The sequence below is a fragment of the Anser brachyrhynchus genome, assembly GCF_964034855.1.
Source record: "Anser brachyrhynchus genome assembly, chromosome: 11".
In the NCBI taxonomy this organism is placed as follows: Eukaryota; Metazoa; Chordata; class Aves; order Anseriformes; family Anatidae; genus Anser; species Anser brachyrhynchus.
The window spans coordinates 10,145,231-10,163,059 of record NC_137706.1 but is presented as its reverse complement, the minus strand read 5'-3'; the positions used below and the strand labels follow the sequence as shown (position 1 = coordinate 10,163,059).

Here is a 17,829-nt window from a genome sequence, read left to right as displayed (position 1 = left end):
TTATTTATGAATCCACATTCCTGAGTCATGTGCAGAGGATGTCTCGGGAGTAATTTATATAATGCTGCAGTTTCATTAGTTAAGAGCTTAAAAAAAAAACACTCTCAGTGGTAAATGAAATACTCCCACTGTTCTCAGTGCTGGCAGCCAGTGGTCAAGAAGTTTTACTCTGAACCAAAAATAATATGTAATGATGGAATATAGTTCAAAATTACTCATTTAAAAAAGCATTTGCCTCAAAGGACTTAAGTAAGAAACATTTGCCCTAAATCATCATTTTTAAACCATGACGTCTGGAGAACTTGTTTCCGGCTTTTCTTTCTTTGTTTCAGTGATAAAATCTGTATTGCTCAGTTGAACAAAAACAAATGGCAATTTTAAGACAGGCAAAACCTCTTTTTCAGCAGTGCTGTTGAATAAGCTGCTGTATTTCAGTCAGGTCTTTGGTTACTTTATTAAGTACGGACTAGTGTATTGCTCATCATGGCCACCTCTCTAGAAGCTTTGCTACCTATTGCACATTTTGAGGCTGTTCACCGAGTTGCATCAGAGCTTCTCTGTTACACAGCCTCGCACACAGAAATCTTATCTTCAGGACAGTTCTCTGGTATCCAGAGCTACATCTGTTCACTCTGGTGTTGTTTCATCCATCACTCCCTTCAATAAATGGGATGTTGATACAGTTTGTTTCATAATTTTCCACTTTCTATGCTTACATTCAAAAAATACTTATTCAAGAAGAGGGAGCATGCTTCAAATGCAAGTACAAACCTCAAGGAGCCTTATTTTCTTAAGTTTGTATAGGAGTTGTGTCCATGCAGAGCATATAAACACAGGAACAGATGTAATATAGTTCCTGAAGCTGAAATACTCCACTGTGCTTTGAACCGTGTAGTTTCACTAATGTGGATCAGAGAGCATTTTTCAAAGAATCTTTGTTGGTGGTGAGGGGTTGTCCTACGCGCAGGCTCCCTGTGATTTATATCAGCTATGCTCTCAAGCATAAGCTAAAATATTATATCTTAACTTAGATCTTATAGGACTGTATAAAAAGAAGATGTATTTTACAAGGTAATATTAATGATGTTTATTTGTAGTAGGTGAGCAGGGTTTAGTATAATGGGATATGTTGTGATTTTAAAAACAGTAAATGGCTTAAAAATAGAGAAGGAAGCAGAGAAGTCTTGCACTCCAGTTTGGCCTTTCATGTGTCACTTACATTCAGGAAGATGTGTACTGAAACTAAAAGATACCAAGCTTCAAAGTCATAGATGAAAATATAACTTTAACCTTTAAAAAGGATTCCAACTGCCATGTATGGCTGAAGCTAGGAGCTAAAAAGTGCTGTAAACAGAATTGAGTGCTTAAATGGTGTTAGGGTTTTCCAGAGATTGTGGAGAGGAAGAAATGTGTGCACTTTGCAGGGGTAAGTCCAGCTCGTAATGCAAGACATTAGGAAAAGACTTCTCTGTTGGACTTGACATTACATTATTGCCTAGGCCAAAGGTTTTTGCAGTTTCTACTGTAACATCACTGTTTTCCTTATGTCCCTGAGCTGCACTGCAAAGAGCCTGGAGAAGATGTTGCTTGGCACTCCCGAGAGCTGATGAAAAGCTCTTCTGAGCTCATGGTTTCATGTTTGTACTAGGGAGGTTGTGTTCAGTCAAGCTTTGCCACTGAACAAATACAGGAACTGTTCTACTCTACACTTAAATATTTGAACCATTCAGCCACAATCACATTTACTTTGAAACTACACTGAATTTTTGTACAAGTTAAGGTTTAAAGGTAATGGAAGATTTGATTTTGATTAGTTTTATGATGTCTTTATGGTCTGTCAAATCCTATGATGTCTTAACTGGCAAAATGCTCCTCTGTGAACAAGCAAAGTACTCTGTACAAATTTAAGTATCACTTGGCTGACAGCTTTTTGAACTTTCACCTGGTGTAGCAAAAATCTCTCATTATATACTTGAGAAATAAGGGTTTTCTCTGCAAAATTTGGCCATGTTATTTGTCGAGTCTTCAAGGAATATGCATTTATAGGTGGTCTTTTCCTTGAAAAAGAAATCACTGAAAACAGTTGTTTTCTGAAGGCAATAGTTATTTATTAATACAGGTGTTGTATGACCCTGCCATATTTGGAAGCAACTAACTATTGAATTCTACATTTAGATTTGTGTAGGTCAAGGTAAGGAATACAAATAGATGTAGAAACCTCTTTCTTTTTTCCATATGCCTCAAGTACGTGCTATTTATGTTTAGGTCATGTATAACAACCATCAGACAGTTTGATTTAAAGGTCGAAAATTCTAGGTAAATGGCTGAGTTACAAATCACAGTATAAACCATGTGTGGTTCAGTGTTTGGTCCTAGATAACGATCCTTTCTGATAAAACCTAAGTGTTAATAAAGCTTCGACATCTTCGAGTCTCTCAGCACCTGTACCTTCACTTGATTTTTTTTTTTAAAGTATGTTAAAAGTTCACTGAAAATGTTAACAGGAATTTGGAAGGAAGATGCGGATTTCATGAAGGACTTCTATTGTTAGCTGTGCTTCATTGCTTTCCCTAGTTAGATCAGTTAGTGAAATGCTGTAAATTAACCCCCTGCCAAGTAGTCAGTGATTCAGCCTGCTGCATAAGCATGCCCTGGACCTCGTATTGCTTTTTTTTTTTAATCTATAATTGGTATTAAATGTTTTTGCTCTTTGCAGAAGGAATTTCTAGCTCAGGATAAAACAATGACACCTTAATAGTTGATTAATGAATTGCATGACAGAGCAAAAACGTTAGAGAATTGATGACTGTGGTTATATTACCTGAGACGGGTGTCTGAGAGCTGGTGATGGATGGTTCTCAGTTCAGAAGTTACTGACACTTTGTTTTTCTTTCAGACTGCAAATGCAACCACTTTGAGCTATTTAGTGACTGGGTTAAAACCAAATACCTTGTATGAATTCTCTGTGATGGTGACTAAAGGTCGAAGATCAAGTACTTGGAGTATGACAGCACATGGAACAACTTTTGAATTAGGTAATCATCTGTGCCTTTCTGGAAGGGTTGACATCCATGATGAGATCAATAAAGTCTTGTCTGCCAGAATCCTGGAGGAGGGAAAGCATGTATTTAAAATGATTATGCTGAGGAGTACTTGCTGGGGGGTTCTTTTCTTTCTAGTTTGGTCAGAAATTCTGATTAAAAAAGAAAAACATACTCCAAAATTCAAAGGGATGATTGCATGCAAAAGAATTTACATCAAATTACAGAGAAGTAATTAATAATGTACCACAGTTCACAGACAGGAGAGAGTAAAGAAGCATACAAAGAAAATAATTTAGCAAGTAATAATTTAAATTCAGTATCATGATGATGATTATTATTACAGTGAGGAAGTGCATGAGGCAAATGAATCAAAACCAAAATCCCAATAAAAATTAAGACATCCAAATGAACCCTAAATTATTCTTCTTCAACGTGAATAGGCATTGCACTTCCCAGAGCTGCAGAAGTGATGCACTCTCCAAGTAGAGAGCAGGAGAGGGTTTGTAGCCGCTGGGGGGAACTCGGCCCCCAGTGAGTAGCTGTGATCTGCAGAACCTCTCCTGACCTGTCCCTCATTAGCCCCCATCATCCTATAGTGTGAAATGATCTTTGTGCAGTTTAATTTACTGTTTATTATGCTGGTGTTTCTGTTTATTTGAAGAGTAGGGACAAAAAAGAGCCTATTCAAAATACCCTGCAGTTCTCAGACTAGATTAAAGTACAGCAAAAAGTCAAGTATGTAAAGAATTGGTCAGATCATCCAAGTATTCTAAAACAAGGATTAAGAAAAAGATGAAATCAGAAAGCTCCTAACTTATTCTGAAGTCCCATAATCCTTAGTGAGCGTCAGTTGCTTTTGAAAACATTCTCTTAGTTTTTGGTGAGAGTGATGTATTTGTCCAGAGGTAGATGGCTTTGTCCGAATGCATTCCCCCAAAAACAGAGAACGTCAGAGCAGTGGAACTAGCCCAGGTTTGCATGGAGGCTTGCTTCCCCTTCTGATGGCTATGCACATCCAGTGTTTGAACTGTATTTGGTACACACACACTGTTCTCATCCATAACTCTGTGCAGGGATTGTAAAAGTTGCACAGATAAAGTTCTTTGAAGAGAATTTGAAACTCAAAGTGCAGGAGCGAGGGTGAAATAGAGGGAGTTTCATTTCTTCCATTTAAATAGCATCAATTTCTATTTGGGGCACTTGTAAGGAATATTTGTAAATATGACCTAAAAGCTTGGGAACTAAGAGGCAAATGAAAAAAAGCAAAAGCTAAATATATTTTCTCATAACAGATCTTGTGATTTATATTACTCGCCAAATTCCTGAGTGTGTGACTCATTATTTTTGAATACTCATGACTTGCAGCGTTGTACAGGACTTGCTCCTCAACTAAGACTGAAGAAAAATACAGGATAACTGGTTTCAGTGTTGTTCTCTGCATTACTAATCTCTTGAGGGCTAGTCCTGAGGTTTATTTTTTCTTTGAAGCTTACTCTAGGGCCTTGAGTAGTGCTTTACATCATTTCTGTGGAGCATGCTTTTAAGTATCTAGGATAATGATTACAGTAACTTTTGAATCTCTTTTGCCATCCCTGGTTTCCACCTATTATTCTGCATTGGGATAATAGGTAGCCACCTCAGAGGATGTGCAAATTAATTTCTAATAGGTAATATACATAAAGCTCTTTAAACGTGGAAAGCACTGTGTAAGCACTAAATGTTACTATTACAGTATTAAATATCCAAGGCAAATATACTTTGCTAAGAGTTACCTAATTAAAAGTCTCATGTTTTTCATAATGTGGCATTCCACACTGTAGCTGGTTAATGCACCTTTGGAGAGTGGGCTCTGTGCATTTGAAAGCCATTAATCCAAGCCCCAGCTGGATATTTGAGTTTGCAGGGAGAAAGGTCTCAGGTTTCAGTCTTTCGCTGGAGTGGTTTGTGCCATTTCCTGAGTTTTAGGCAGGAGGGGCTGATGGGAGCAGAAAGCTCTGCCTCTCTCCTGCTCTCAGTTTTGCTCTCTGGAAACTCAAGGGACAAAGTTGGACAGTTGTGTTCTGCCAGTATTTCTGGATTGCACATGCTTCCGTGGTGCAGGTTTCCTTGCAAATCACAAATAAATGTTCAGTAAAGTAAGTTAAGAATTACTGGTTCCAATTCTAAACCTCTGGTGGATTTACTTTGCTGAATCAGATTTGAGTGGCAAATTGGCATTCCTGGGTCTTGGTCCCACCATAAAGCTGAAAATATGGAGATATTTCATATGCCTGTGCCTATAAAATGTGTTTATTCCAGAAGTTCATGCAGTTTTCCAGAAGTTCATGCAGTTTTTCTGATGAGCAAACAAATTCATGTCAGAAGTCACTAACCCCAACTACTAGAGTTCTCTGAAGGTGATGTGGTTTTGAAGATAGATGAGCTCAATCATGAATCACAGCGTCTGGTGACAGAAAGGCTTTAGAAACAGGTAACTTGCCATGGAAAGGAAATACCGCACACCAGATGGCATTTGCCAGTTTAATGGAGTAAATCAGTAAGACCACTGCACTGGTATAGTGGATTTATCTGAAGACTGAATGTTCAGGGTTTTTATTGTTGTATGTGCCTTTCTTTTAATAAAAAGTGAAGGTGCTGCGATTACTTACATCCAGTGAAATCGGGCAAACTGTTTCTGATAACCTGTTTTTTGTTTCTTTGCAGTTCCTACTTCTCCTCCCAAAGATGTGACTGTGGTGAGCAAAGAGGGAAAACCTCGGACAATAATTGTTAACTGGCAGCCTCCGTCCGAAGCCAATGGCAAAATTACAGGTGCAGTTTGCGTGAGCTACAAAGGCAGATACAAGATAGCTTGTTAACAGCAGAATGTAATCTACATAACTATGTGAACATATTCCATATTTAGCCTGGAGCTATCCACAGGTTCTATATCTTCTTTGCCAATCTTTTTAATAGCTTGGATTAATTATTTACTTTTGTACCCAGTAAAATATATATCAAGATATAAACTGTAACTGCAGTATGAAATGGGAGTCTAACCACAAATATAATTGAAAGTTTAAATATCTCAATAACTTTTGCCTTCATCAGTTTGTGCTATTCTAATAGCAAGCCTCCAGAAATACATCTGTTAATGCATCCGGCCTGTCAGTATTTTATTTAGAAGTCTCTGTCCCGGTGATCCTTGCCATCTTCCTGCCATTGCTGTGGCACAGAACAGACTTAAAGCCTGTTTATTAATCCCCTGACATAATCATTAGGAGCAAACTGTTATTTGACTTGGTAACTGCATCGCTTTCATGTAGGGTAAATCATTTACAGAAAACAATAATTACTGTTTCCTTTCTGTAAGCGTTCTGTTTGTTTGGATTCCCATTTCTAAAGGCTTTTTGAAATGATTCACTTCAGTTTTCCTTTTTTTTCCCTCCCCCAGGCTTTAAGCTTAAAGCAGATTTTATCAGCATACAGTTTGCACTGTATGATTTTGCTTTTGTTATCAGAATTAACTGTGGTACAAGAATCAAACCTTTGAAACCTGTCACCAAGGCAAGAGTATGATTATACAGTGCTCAGTGCTGTAGCCCGTGTTCTAGACAGGAGACAAAAATGAGTCTGATCCCTTTGAAAAGGCAGAATATTGTAGACTGCCTTTAGTAAAAGCAATACACTTTCTTTTAAGTATTCTGAAGTATTTAATTACAGTAGTTTAAGTATTAATGTAAGAAAGACCCCTAAAAAGCAAAGTGGCACTGAGCTTGCAGCCCAGAGCCTGCAGGTAAGATGCTGTGGCTGTGCCAGGTGCACTTGCTGTCTTCCTGGTGTCAGTGCTAAAACAACAGTGTGGGGGGGTTGTGCAAACACACCAGCACACTGTTCTTCTGTGTGATCGGGTGCCATGTGTCTCACGGTGCAGCTGTGGGGATGCAGCTCCTGCAGAGCAGCAGCTCACGCTGCACCAGAATGCCCGAGCCATTTCTGTCTGTGCATACAGATAGCTGTTTGTACCTTTCTCTGTTTTCATTTGTCTCTGTAAAGCCAGTTCTGCGTTTCTTTATTATCAGCAAGATGTTTCTTCCATATGGGAAGGAAAGCTTGACTGGAGGAGCGGGAGCCTTTATCTTTACTGCAGGTTAAAGGACTTGGTTGCTAGCTGTCAGTGAGGGTCATTGACAGGTGTGAAACGCAAGGCACAAATAACCCCCAGCGTATATGTGCTCTTAAAAAGATAAGCCTGTCACCTTACATCACGTGTATGTCAGGAAGGGAAGGCGATAATACAAAGAGATCAGCATTCACTTACACAGTGCAATTAGCAAAATTAGCATACGCGTTTTCCAGGTAACAAATCTCCTTGCAATGTCTATACTGTGAAGGAGAACCTTGCATTTTTTTCATAGGTGTTGGATGGAAACACACAGTATTTATTAGTATTTGCATAAGCGCTAAATTCTAAAATATTATGTGTCTATAGGGGTACGAGTCCACCAAACATCAGACTGGGTTTGCCAAGGGAGCCAGACAGGGATTTTTGGGGATGTGGCAGCTGAGTGCCCTCTGCTGGACAGAGCCATTGCCAGCGAGAGAAGCAGAGACGAGTAATTAATTACTGATTAACCCTGCTCAATTCATTCTGTGCAGTCATAGCAGAAATGCTGTGCAATGAAGTAATTCCGTGCTCTGGATAGCATGTCTGTGGAATACTTACTTGTCTTTGCAGTTCCTATTTTCCTTTGATGTGGCTAAGATGGATGTGAAATTCTGAAATGTGCTAATCTGGATTCCAGATGCTTTGGCATCATAATAATTGCTGACTAATTAGTACAGTCATGAGGAAACTCAGTTATCTGGTGCCACTACGCTGTATATAATGCTTTCAGCTATCACTGTGTGAATGTGTTGTCCCTTCCTAGACAAGTTACAGATAGGTTGCTTTGTGACCTGTACAAGTATCAAATTATTAAATCCAACCCACAGAGGTTAACGCGCCACCAAGGGCAGAAATTAAGCCTACCAGACCTACAAATGGTGTTTCAGGCATCATCCTCCATGCCGTACTGGCTACTGGGAATTACATGAATGTGAGGTACCAGCAAGATTTTTCATTTTTCTAAAGAACTGGAAGCTGCTCCAGAGAACCTGCTTCCCTCTTCCTACCGAACCCCACAGACAGGTGGGCAGTGGGACAAGAGCAGTAGCAATTCGTGCATGAAGCCTCTGACCTAGCCCTATATTTGGGCAAATTAATGCCAGGGGCTCTATGTTCTTTGTGACAGAAATCACAATGCTTTTACTTCATATTACTTTGTATGTGCAGTATATTTAACACCAGATCACATGCTCCTCCTGTACTGTTTTCCTAGGACCTGCAAGATAGCATCAGTTCTCTTCAGATTGTTTCTTTGTTAATAAACTGAAAAAGTAATAAACCAATTAGATTTAATATGAACTCATAAACACAAGTTCTTTTGCTATGCATGAGAATGTTTTGTTGTTTCAAGGTTAGCAATTTTCCCTAAACATTAATACTTTGAGGATGTATTTATAAGAGTAGTTTTATGTTATTTTACATTACTTGGTCCATGAACAGATAAAGAGGTGGAAGCGAGGAATTCATCCATACTTAATGAACAGTGATGAAAAATAATTTTGATACTTTAAATAGATTTTTTCTCTCAACATACTTTTGAATAGCTTTAAATTTTAGATAGGAAGGCTGTCTAATACATGAATACATTCCTAGTCTTTGAAAATGTAAGAATACGCTTTCCAAAAACCCATAATCATTTAGCTGTGCAAATATCATTAAAAGTCGATGGAACTCTTGCTGTTAGATCTTACGACTATCCTGTTCTTTTATGTATAAAGTTCTTTTGTTTCTTTCCTTTGAATAGGGTACATCATTTACTACAGTACGGATGTGAATGCTGAAATACATGACTGGGTTATTGAACCCGTTGTGGGAAACAGACTGACCCATCAGATACAAGAATTGACCCTCGATACACCATATTATTTCAAAATTCAGGCCCGCAACTCCAAGGGCATGGGGCCTATGTCTGAGGCAGTTCAGTTCAGAACCCCAAAAGGTAAAGTATCACACATAGCTAAATATCTTCCTTGTTTTCTGAATGCCATCCCTATAGGAATAAGTCACCAAATAGCATTAATTTTATATTTAAACTGGAAAAGACAGGCAGATGATGAAGTTGGATTACAATAAAATTTTCCCTCTGATTGCTCTTGCATGTATTTAATATATATGCAGATTTTGCTCAACTGTTTGCTTATTTGTGTTATTTCAAAATTAGTGGTGGGCCTTTAGGACATCTAGTTATTGATGCTGAGGGTCCATGTCCCACATGTGTGTTTTAGAAAACTACTTTCTAGTTGCTTTAAGATTCTAGGTCTTGTGTGTCTTGTCTGCTCATGATAAAATGGTCCAAGGCAGCAGGGATCTGGAGTTGGTAGCCAGTGAAATACTGCTCGCTGCTGGCTTGGTTGATGTAATGGGAACTAGTGTGACGCAGCGGACTCTTTAATCACGAAGTGCTTGCTGAGGGCTACCTAGTGAAATAGTACAAACATAATACCTTGAAAAAAAAGTACTTTAAGGAGAGGTGAAGAATAAAAAGTTATGAATCTAACAGTGCTCTTTCCATGTTAGTATTCATGGTTAAAATTGAAAGCTTTATTCTAGCCAGTCTGTTTATGCTATGTGAAACTTGAAATTCTGTCTCTCACTCCTTCAAGCCTTATGATCTTTCTCTTGTTTTTTCCTTCCCTGTGCTTGTTCCACTAGCTGAATCCTCAGATAAAATGCCTAATGATCAAGGTAAATGAAGAGCCATGCTTTCTCTTTCACTCCATCCTTTCCATGTGTTGTTTTTTCCTTTCCATGTGCTGTTGCATGTCCTAAATGAAACAAGTATCTGCTGCTCTAAATATAAATGAGCAAGTTCCTGTTGTGCTTTTAATAGTGGAATAACTGGAAGCTCTATTTGTGGTTTGGGTGTTTGGAATATAAAGTGATCTCTGTAGTCAGATGTCACATGAAGGGATGAGTGGGTTGTGCCAGAGGTGAATCATTCTGTCAAAATGAATTTGGATTAAGTGATATTCCAGCCAGCCTCTGACCATTTATGCAAGATCTCAGTATACAGAGGAGGAAGATCAGACAGTTATCTAATTAGCACAAGTACTGTTTTGCAAGCTCTACGTCTATAATTATTTTTATAATAAGAGAAAATATATCTGCTCTAGAAAGCTTTTTTGCAAGAGAGATTCTGTTTGTCAGCTCGTTTAGACTCCAGACTCTGCTGAAGAGCACAGCATTAGCTACTAAAAGCCTTAAGGCTTTAAAATGTTTGCTTGAAAAATGGTAGCTTTGAGTTTACTACATTGCATTATATGGGGAATGTCCCAGGGCTATTTTTGCTTGCTTCCAAATAAGCTGCAAGCCTAATAAAAAGGGGAAGAATTAGTCTAAAGGGATGAGTTTAAAAGGACATTGGCAAGCAGCTTAGACATACAATTAAATAGATCCTAAAGGGGTTGAGAATGATCTTTTTTTTTTTAACTTGCTTTTCAACCTGTTATTTGGAAGTAATTTCTTAAATATGCTTTATTAGGCAATTACAGAGTAAATTCTTACTCAAACTAGAATAACAGAGATGCTAGCTGAGAGTCAGGCTTGTCTGTGAGGAAGCAGAGGCTCCCCATGTTGTCGTTAGTCCTCTCTTGCAGGTAGAATGGAATAAGGAAAGATTAAATGGTTTTATTTAAAAGTTGCTGTTTACTCTTGCTCTGCTCTTCTAACTTCATTTCAGCAGATAACTAAATCTTCTCATCCAACATTATCTCATACTAAAATAATCTTTTCTTCTACTAATGATTTGATTAACATTTATAAATTTATAACATCTATAACTCATAAAGCCTACGTAAAAGCCAAGAGAGTTTTGTTTCAGAATTCCTATACGAGAATGTGGAGATCAGAAATCATGGCAATAGGTTAAATGTAGAAAAGGAGAACACAAGCTGAACAGCAGAAGAGCTTGCTCTGTGACAAGGTCCTATAACTGCAGAATTGTGTCCTTGAGGAATACTGAACAGGTTATTTGAGACTGGAAGGAACAAAGTCCAGTGGGACCGAGTCTCTGGTCACAGTGCTTCTGGCCTTCTTCTCCCCCGTGTCAGAGCTTTTCCTGTATTCAGGAGCGAGCTCCCCAGCATGTACAGGCTGTGCTGCTTTCTGGAATTAGACGCTGAGAAGTGATGTGGTCAGTTAGGTACCTGAATTTCACTGTGTTTTGAAAACTGGCGTTTGTGCCTTGTAGATACCTTTGCTTGGCTGGAAGTGTGCACGCTGCTTGCTGCACGGAGGCCACGCGGTCGGTGCCAGCGCCTGGTGTCCCTGAGCTACCCCCTCTACAAGGGTAGCGTGCAGGTGGTTGTTCCAAGGATGTCCACAGCTGGAATATTGTTTCTTCCATATCTCTGACTTCCAGCGTTTTTACCATCTAAATGCAATTTACACTCTTGTCACATATGCACACATCCAGGGGCGGTATGGTAGTGAGTGCAGGCCCATGATAAACTGCCCTGACTCAGGGTCTTACACCCACATTTACGCGTCATCTCTGCTGCTCCGTGCAGGTGATTTTGCATATCTTACCATCATTTTATGCCATCTGTGAACTTTAGTAGCAATTATTTTAATTTTCTTTCACAGTGTTATTAAGGATATTGAATTATACTTGGCCAAGCTCAGGTCTTTGCAGAACCTCATTAGAAATATCCCCTGTGAATAATGATTCTGCAATTATAATTCTTATTCTTATCAGTTAATTAGTTGTTAATCTTGTTAATATGTGCCACATTGCTTTTTTATTATGCTATTTTTAACAAAGCTCAGTGAAATGTTTTATGGAAGTCTAAATATAGTATGTCTGCATAGTTTCTGTTCCCACCTAAATTTATTGTCTGACATTGTTTGTTTGAAAAGACCTGTTTTCAGTAAAACAGAAAGATGGACATGAAGTATGCCCCCATCTCCTGTCTGTCAGTTTTTACATGATCTTGCCTATTATAAGGATCGAGCTCCTGCATTAAAAATGCATAGGGCTGTCTATTTCTCTTTTTAAAATATTGCCAGTTATTTTTATTGCCTCCTCCTCTGCCCCCCTCCAAGCTTCTCTAGTGCTCTGCTGTGTCTTCAGTGCCAGGTTTGATTCAGAGAATTCACCCTTTTTTTTCCCACATCTCTTTGGTGCAAGTTATATGGTCATACGGATCTAAATATATTAAATACCAGCTGATTAAAATTCTGTTTAATTTATTTCATTGATGCTGCAAAATTACCAGTCCAGTACTTCAAAGAGAAAACTCGTTTTAACTGAATGCTATGGCCTCTCTGGGCTGGCAGGTGCAATATATCTTGTTCATTATAGATTTGTCCTGCAATACGCCTTTCCCATTATTATAGACTACACCTAATTCCTCACTGTATACGTGTAACATTCCTTCTTATTGTCCTCCTTGGGGTTTATTCAGTAGTCTTGCTGGTGCCTTTGCTGTTCTTATCAGTTGTCTTTATTTCACAGTTACAAATTTACAGACTTTTGGCTTCAGATTAATAATTTCCATTCATGGCACATACTTTTACACTTACTAGTTCTTGATTAGTGTGGATTGTTAACTGAGAAAACCCTTCTTCCAGATGTAAGCTGCTGTATCTGGGGACTTGTTTTTTGTGTTTTTGACTTTTTGTGCCTACCTCTGTAAAAATGTGTCAAGTATAAAAAAATTCTAGTAAGAGGAACGTTGTTCTTTGCATGTTGCATTACGTTTCCCCCCTTTACAGTGTTTTTATCATTCGTGGTCATTTTGCGTTAGTATATTCTAATGAAAACACAAAGGTGATGAAAAAACCAGTGCTTTTGTGCACCTTTTCTTCTGGAAGCCTTCTGCTAACTCAGGAGAGATCTTGGTATTAGAAGTGAACTTGTGACTTCATGTCTCTTGCTGTGGCAGCAAGCGATCTGAGTTAGACCTGACTTACATGAGGGGAAGTGCTTGGTAGAGGAGCAGGAGGATAGCGTTTCTGTGGGTAGGTTGGCTCTTGCATCTAGCACCCAGGAGATTCTGCTAAGAGAGGCTGTGCCATGTGCCTCGGTTTGTAATAATTAGCATATAGATACGTTTACTTCTGTTGCCAGCCTATAAACATAATGCTTTGAAACTAATTAATTTGTTTTCCCTGGGTTTTGCCAAAAACATTTCTGTGATACTTCATTGTCACTTATGGCAAATGCAAAACAAACAGGAAAGAATGGGGAGAATTTTAAAGCAAGCTTTTAAGGTTAGGAAGGGACTTAATATTACATTTACTGTGCTTTTTCTTCCTCACTCACCGTAATTAGTGATTAGGAAAAGAAACCTGTATAACTACTGTTTCAGGATGATTAACTGTGTGTACAAGTGTGGCAAAACCATTTGCCTCAATATATACCTGTGTATTAATGCAAATAATTTTTGTTATATTGTTTAAAATGAATACTAGCACAGGAAGCTAATAGCTCTATTGAAGTGGTTCTCTTCCTGGAGAAACATAGTTGCCATATCTTTGTGTAGGGGGAGAAAAGGATTAAGAGATGCTCACAATTGTTCAGAGAGAAATTCCAAAGGAGCTGCCTTGTAGTGCTAGAGTGGGTGTTGGTGTGTACGTAGGTGTACGTGTGTCTGTATATATATGTGTATAGATGTATATATAGAATTACCATATATGTGACTTTTTCAGCTTCAGGATCTGCAGGAAAGGGAAGCCGCCCAGTGGACATAGGGCCAGATTACAAACCACCACTCGGTGGTAAGTGTTGTTACAAAGCTTTTCAATTCAAATGCAGCAACTTGTGGTATTTCAGAGTGATGAGACAGCCCACCAAAAATACTAAACTGTTTACAACCCAGACCAAATCTGTTTCCGTAACTTTTTTGTCTTATGATGGTAGCTGTGCCCATTCGAGAAACTGTTATCAGACTTCTGTCGTAGCACTCTTGCCTACTGCGTAGGGTATTTGGAAAAAATACCTTCCCCTTCCTTTTCATTTCAGTCTTGACAGTAGATCTTGTTCTCGGTTTAGTTTTAAATGCCTGCTCTAGTGCACAAGTGTAAAATTTATTCAGTGAGAACATATTAGGACGGAAAAAAAATCATCTTAACCCCTTCTCCGTATTAGCACTGGGCATTGTGGAGCCTTGCCCTTAGGTAACACTCATTAGTGTTACATAAAATGTGTTTTCTTTCAGAGGAAAGTGACCACTGTCGAATATTGATATGATTCGTGTGATTACTGGGTCCAGGGGAATGCCCATCGTGCTGTAGTTCTAGCAGGGTCCCAGGTTAACTCTCCTCAGACTCAACTATTGAATTTTTTTATGATAGCTATTAGAGTAGGGTGAACTTATAGACTGATAGTTGGAACTGGATCTATAAAGTACCTTACAGATTACACAGTTGTACAGAAACATGATTGGCGAATGACAGAAAAATAAGTAAGCATTTCATGTGAAATCCTAGCAGATAAACTATCATTCTTATTCTACTAATCTTTTTCCCAGTCTGGGATCGGCACTCCTTGCTTTTGTTGGGGATCTTTTCCAAGTCAAGTCTTAATAAAAAATAACCCTTTTCTCCCTACTCTTACAGGCAGTAACAGTCCCCATGGAAGCCCTACTTCTCCCTTGGATAGCAACATGCTTCTTGTGATCATTGTATCCGTTGGAGTCATCACCATTGTGATCGTGGTGATAGTTGCTGTCTTCTGCACTCGTCGTACCACTTCTCACCAGAAAAAGTAAGGGCACTTAGCCCTGTCCTACCTTTCTCAATGAATTCTGTTATTTTTCTCACTTAATCTGTTCTTTATGATGTATAGATCTTTATGATGCATGGTTCTTTATGATGTATGGATCTTTATGATATATATATCTTTATGATGAAGACTTTATTACTTTTAAGCCTTGTGAGCTGTAGAAGCTCTGTCCTGACACCAAAGTGTAGTAATGCAGTGCTGTGACATGAGTTTGAACTCCAGTGTTTGGCAGATAACTCAGCTGCATTGATGGATGTTATCATGAAGTTGGTGATGATGTTCTTTGGCTTTTCATCAGTATTTCAGAGATTACAAAACATCAAAGGTTTACAGACAAAAATGCTATAACAGTGCTTTCATATAGACCTACGCTTCTCCCTGTCTGAGGAGAAAGTACTGTTTAAAATACCGGGATTATCTTGCATTCTTGTCTGAACATCAGCTTTGTGTGCTTGCAGTAATCACACCAATCTCTGGTGAATGTCTTGCTGGAAGCTCAGATGGTCGTCTGAGAGCTGACATCTCATTATGCAGCTTCCGTTACTGCTTGCGCCAGGATCAGAGGCAGAATTAATTCAGGCAGAGCAGCATGCAGGCCTGGCTCTTCTGTTTCCAACCCTGTGCTGATACTTCTGTGTAGAGCTGTGTGTGCTCAACAGCTCAGGCAGATTCTCACTTCTGTTCTTAGTATGTCCTCCACTGTGCACAGCAGGCTTCCAAGCTGTGCATGATAATAACTAATTCTTAGATAGATTACTGGAGTGGAATCTGGACCCGGGGCTGGACTCCTTAGAAAAGTGCTCCAGAATCCTGAATAGAACTGTGTGTCTGACTTCTCCCCTCACTTAGAGCACAGACATCTGAATTAAGACGACAGCAGTGATGCTGCCATTCATTTGGCTATTGGAAGTTGTTCCTTCATGTTCTTTTAAAGAACCGAACGGAGCTGAAAGCTTTTTATTGTTTTTAAGTTTGAAGAGACTGTTTTATGCAAAACAGGGTTTTAAGGAAGTCACTAAAAGCATGGCTTAGAAGGTAATTCCACTTTTTTTCTGAAGCCGAACCATCCTGCAAGAATGCAAATTCATAGGAGAAGAGAATGTGGATATGTGAGAGAGAGTCTAGCAGCTGGGGGATGTGATCGGGAGAGGAGAAAGTTCAGGGTCTTGTGCCCAAGAGAGGTTATTTATTTCTCAAACAGCAAAAATAACCCTGTGAAATCTTGCCTTTGCTTTCCCAGTGTCTAAATGCCACCTCCCACATGCAGCAACCCGCAACCTTCTGATCTGCTTCATTTGCTCAACTACAGAGCTTACAGCCAGATGCTGGGAGCATGTATGGCCGCGTATCACCTATGTGAGAGGCTCTGTTTGCCAATACTTTCAAAATTGTATGTAGGCAGATATCTTAGCCATTTCTAGCAAATGTGCTACCCAGAAGGGACACCTTCCTCCAGCACTGCCAGGGCCCAAAAGGAGAAGTGAGTGGGGAGGGCAGTGCTGGAACTCTGAATTTCATTTTTCCCAAATTCCTTCTTGTCAAATGTCTTCCTCACAAGCACTCTCCCCAGTTTGCTGCTGATGCTGTTCAACAGCAATGAAAAAACACATTAGTTAGATGTATCTAACCTGAGCAGTGGTAAAATGAATGTTCTTGTCATTAGTCTTTTGTGTTAACCATCCTGTTGGGATAATTGGCCATTTCCACACTCCTTCTGCAGCTATTGTTTGAGGTTGTTTGTAAACCCTGGAGTACAGCACAGCATGGTGTACATACACTTTGTGTTTAGAATATTCTTTTAATAACCATAAGCGCTGGAAACTTAATTTTTGTTAATGAAAGCTTAGTCTGTAGAGCACAGTTCTGCAGCATGTGGTACCATTTGAGACAAAATTCATGGCATCAGAGTTGCAGAATATGCAGGGGTATGCTTTGAGATGTCAGATGTGCTTATATGTAAAATTCAAAGCTTCCTGCCCAGTGGGTAGCTTTCGCTCAGCTGGATTCAAGATCAGAAAGAAATCTCTATGAAAATTTGCCTTTTTCAACAAGTGAAAGGAAGCATACATCTAAGAACATTTCATTTGTTTTCCTTCCCAAGGAAACGAGCTGCCTGCAAATCAGTGAACGGGTCCCACAAGTACAAAGGAAACTCCAAAGATGTCAAGCCTCCTGACCTTTGGATCCATCATGAAAGACTGGAGCTAAAACCCATTGATAAATCTCCAGATCCCAATCCAATCATGACAGATACCCCAATCCCTCGCAACTCCCAAGACATCACCCCAGTTGATAATTCCATGGACAGCAATATCCATCAAAGGCGGAATTCCTACAGAGGTGAGCTATCAGCAAATACTTTGATCCTGATTCTTAAACTATATATATTTTACTTTATCTGTCAAAATCACTTTACTGGCATGTTATTTGGTTACCGTGTTTCTTTGTTCTTACTTTATGAGTACTGAATTTGTCTTGTGCCTGGTTTATAAGGCTCTGTGAAAAGGAAGGATCACGTTTTTTAGTGACGAAAGTGAATGCACAAGAGTTAAATTATGAATTTCCCATAGTAAATACTGATCAGTAGTCAGAAGATCATGTAACAAGTGTGTGACACATTTCTTTCAGCAAACACACAATCAGGTTTCGGCACCTTAGCCAGCTACTGCTCATCTCTGAGGCTTGGCTGAGTTTCCACGTGGTGAGTGGTTCACGTGGTAATCCAGCACGTCTTACCCACACACACGACTCTGTTCTACCACTCATTTCCCAGAGCTGCATCGCCAGAGGTTTGTGTTAGCCTGATGGCCTGGCGAGTTCTGGAGAGTGCCCAGTGATCTTTAACACTCCTCCACCTCCCCACTTCGTGGTGAAGGATGAAAGAGCTGTTTCTGTCAGTTGTGAGTCACAAA

General features: G+C 39.3%; 1 protein-coding gene across 12 annotated transcripts in view; it reads left to right on the top strand.

The window, feature by feature from the left end:
* The window catches only part of NEO1 (neogenin 1), a 192,112-nt gene that overhangs the window by 162,119 nt on the left and 12,164 nt on the right, over positions 1 to 17,829 (top strand). For 9 of the 12 annotated variants that reach the window (XM_080607273.1, XM_080607275.1, XM_080607282.1 and 6 more), the window contains exons 18-24: positions 2,897 to 3,035; positions 5,748 to 5,855; positions 8,936 to 9,130; positions 9,844 to 9,876; positions 13,843 to 13,911; positions 14,752 to 14,899; positions 17,019 to 17,257. In XM_080607273.1, the coding sequence (XP_080463399.1) occupies positions 2,897 to 3,035; positions 5,748 to 5,855; positions 8,936 to 9,130; positions 9,844 to 9,876; positions 13,843 to 13,911; positions 14,752 to 14,899; positions 17,019 to 17,257 (931 nt within the window). The remainder of the gene's footprint in view (positions 1 to 2,896; positions 3,036 to 5,747; positions 5,856 to 8,935; positions 9,131 to 9,843; positions 9,877 to 13,842; positions 13,912 to 14,751; positions 14,900 to 17,018; positions 17,258 to 17,829) is intronic. The other 3 variants (XM_080607281.1, XM_080607276.1, XM_080607280.1) reach the window with 1 other exon arrangement.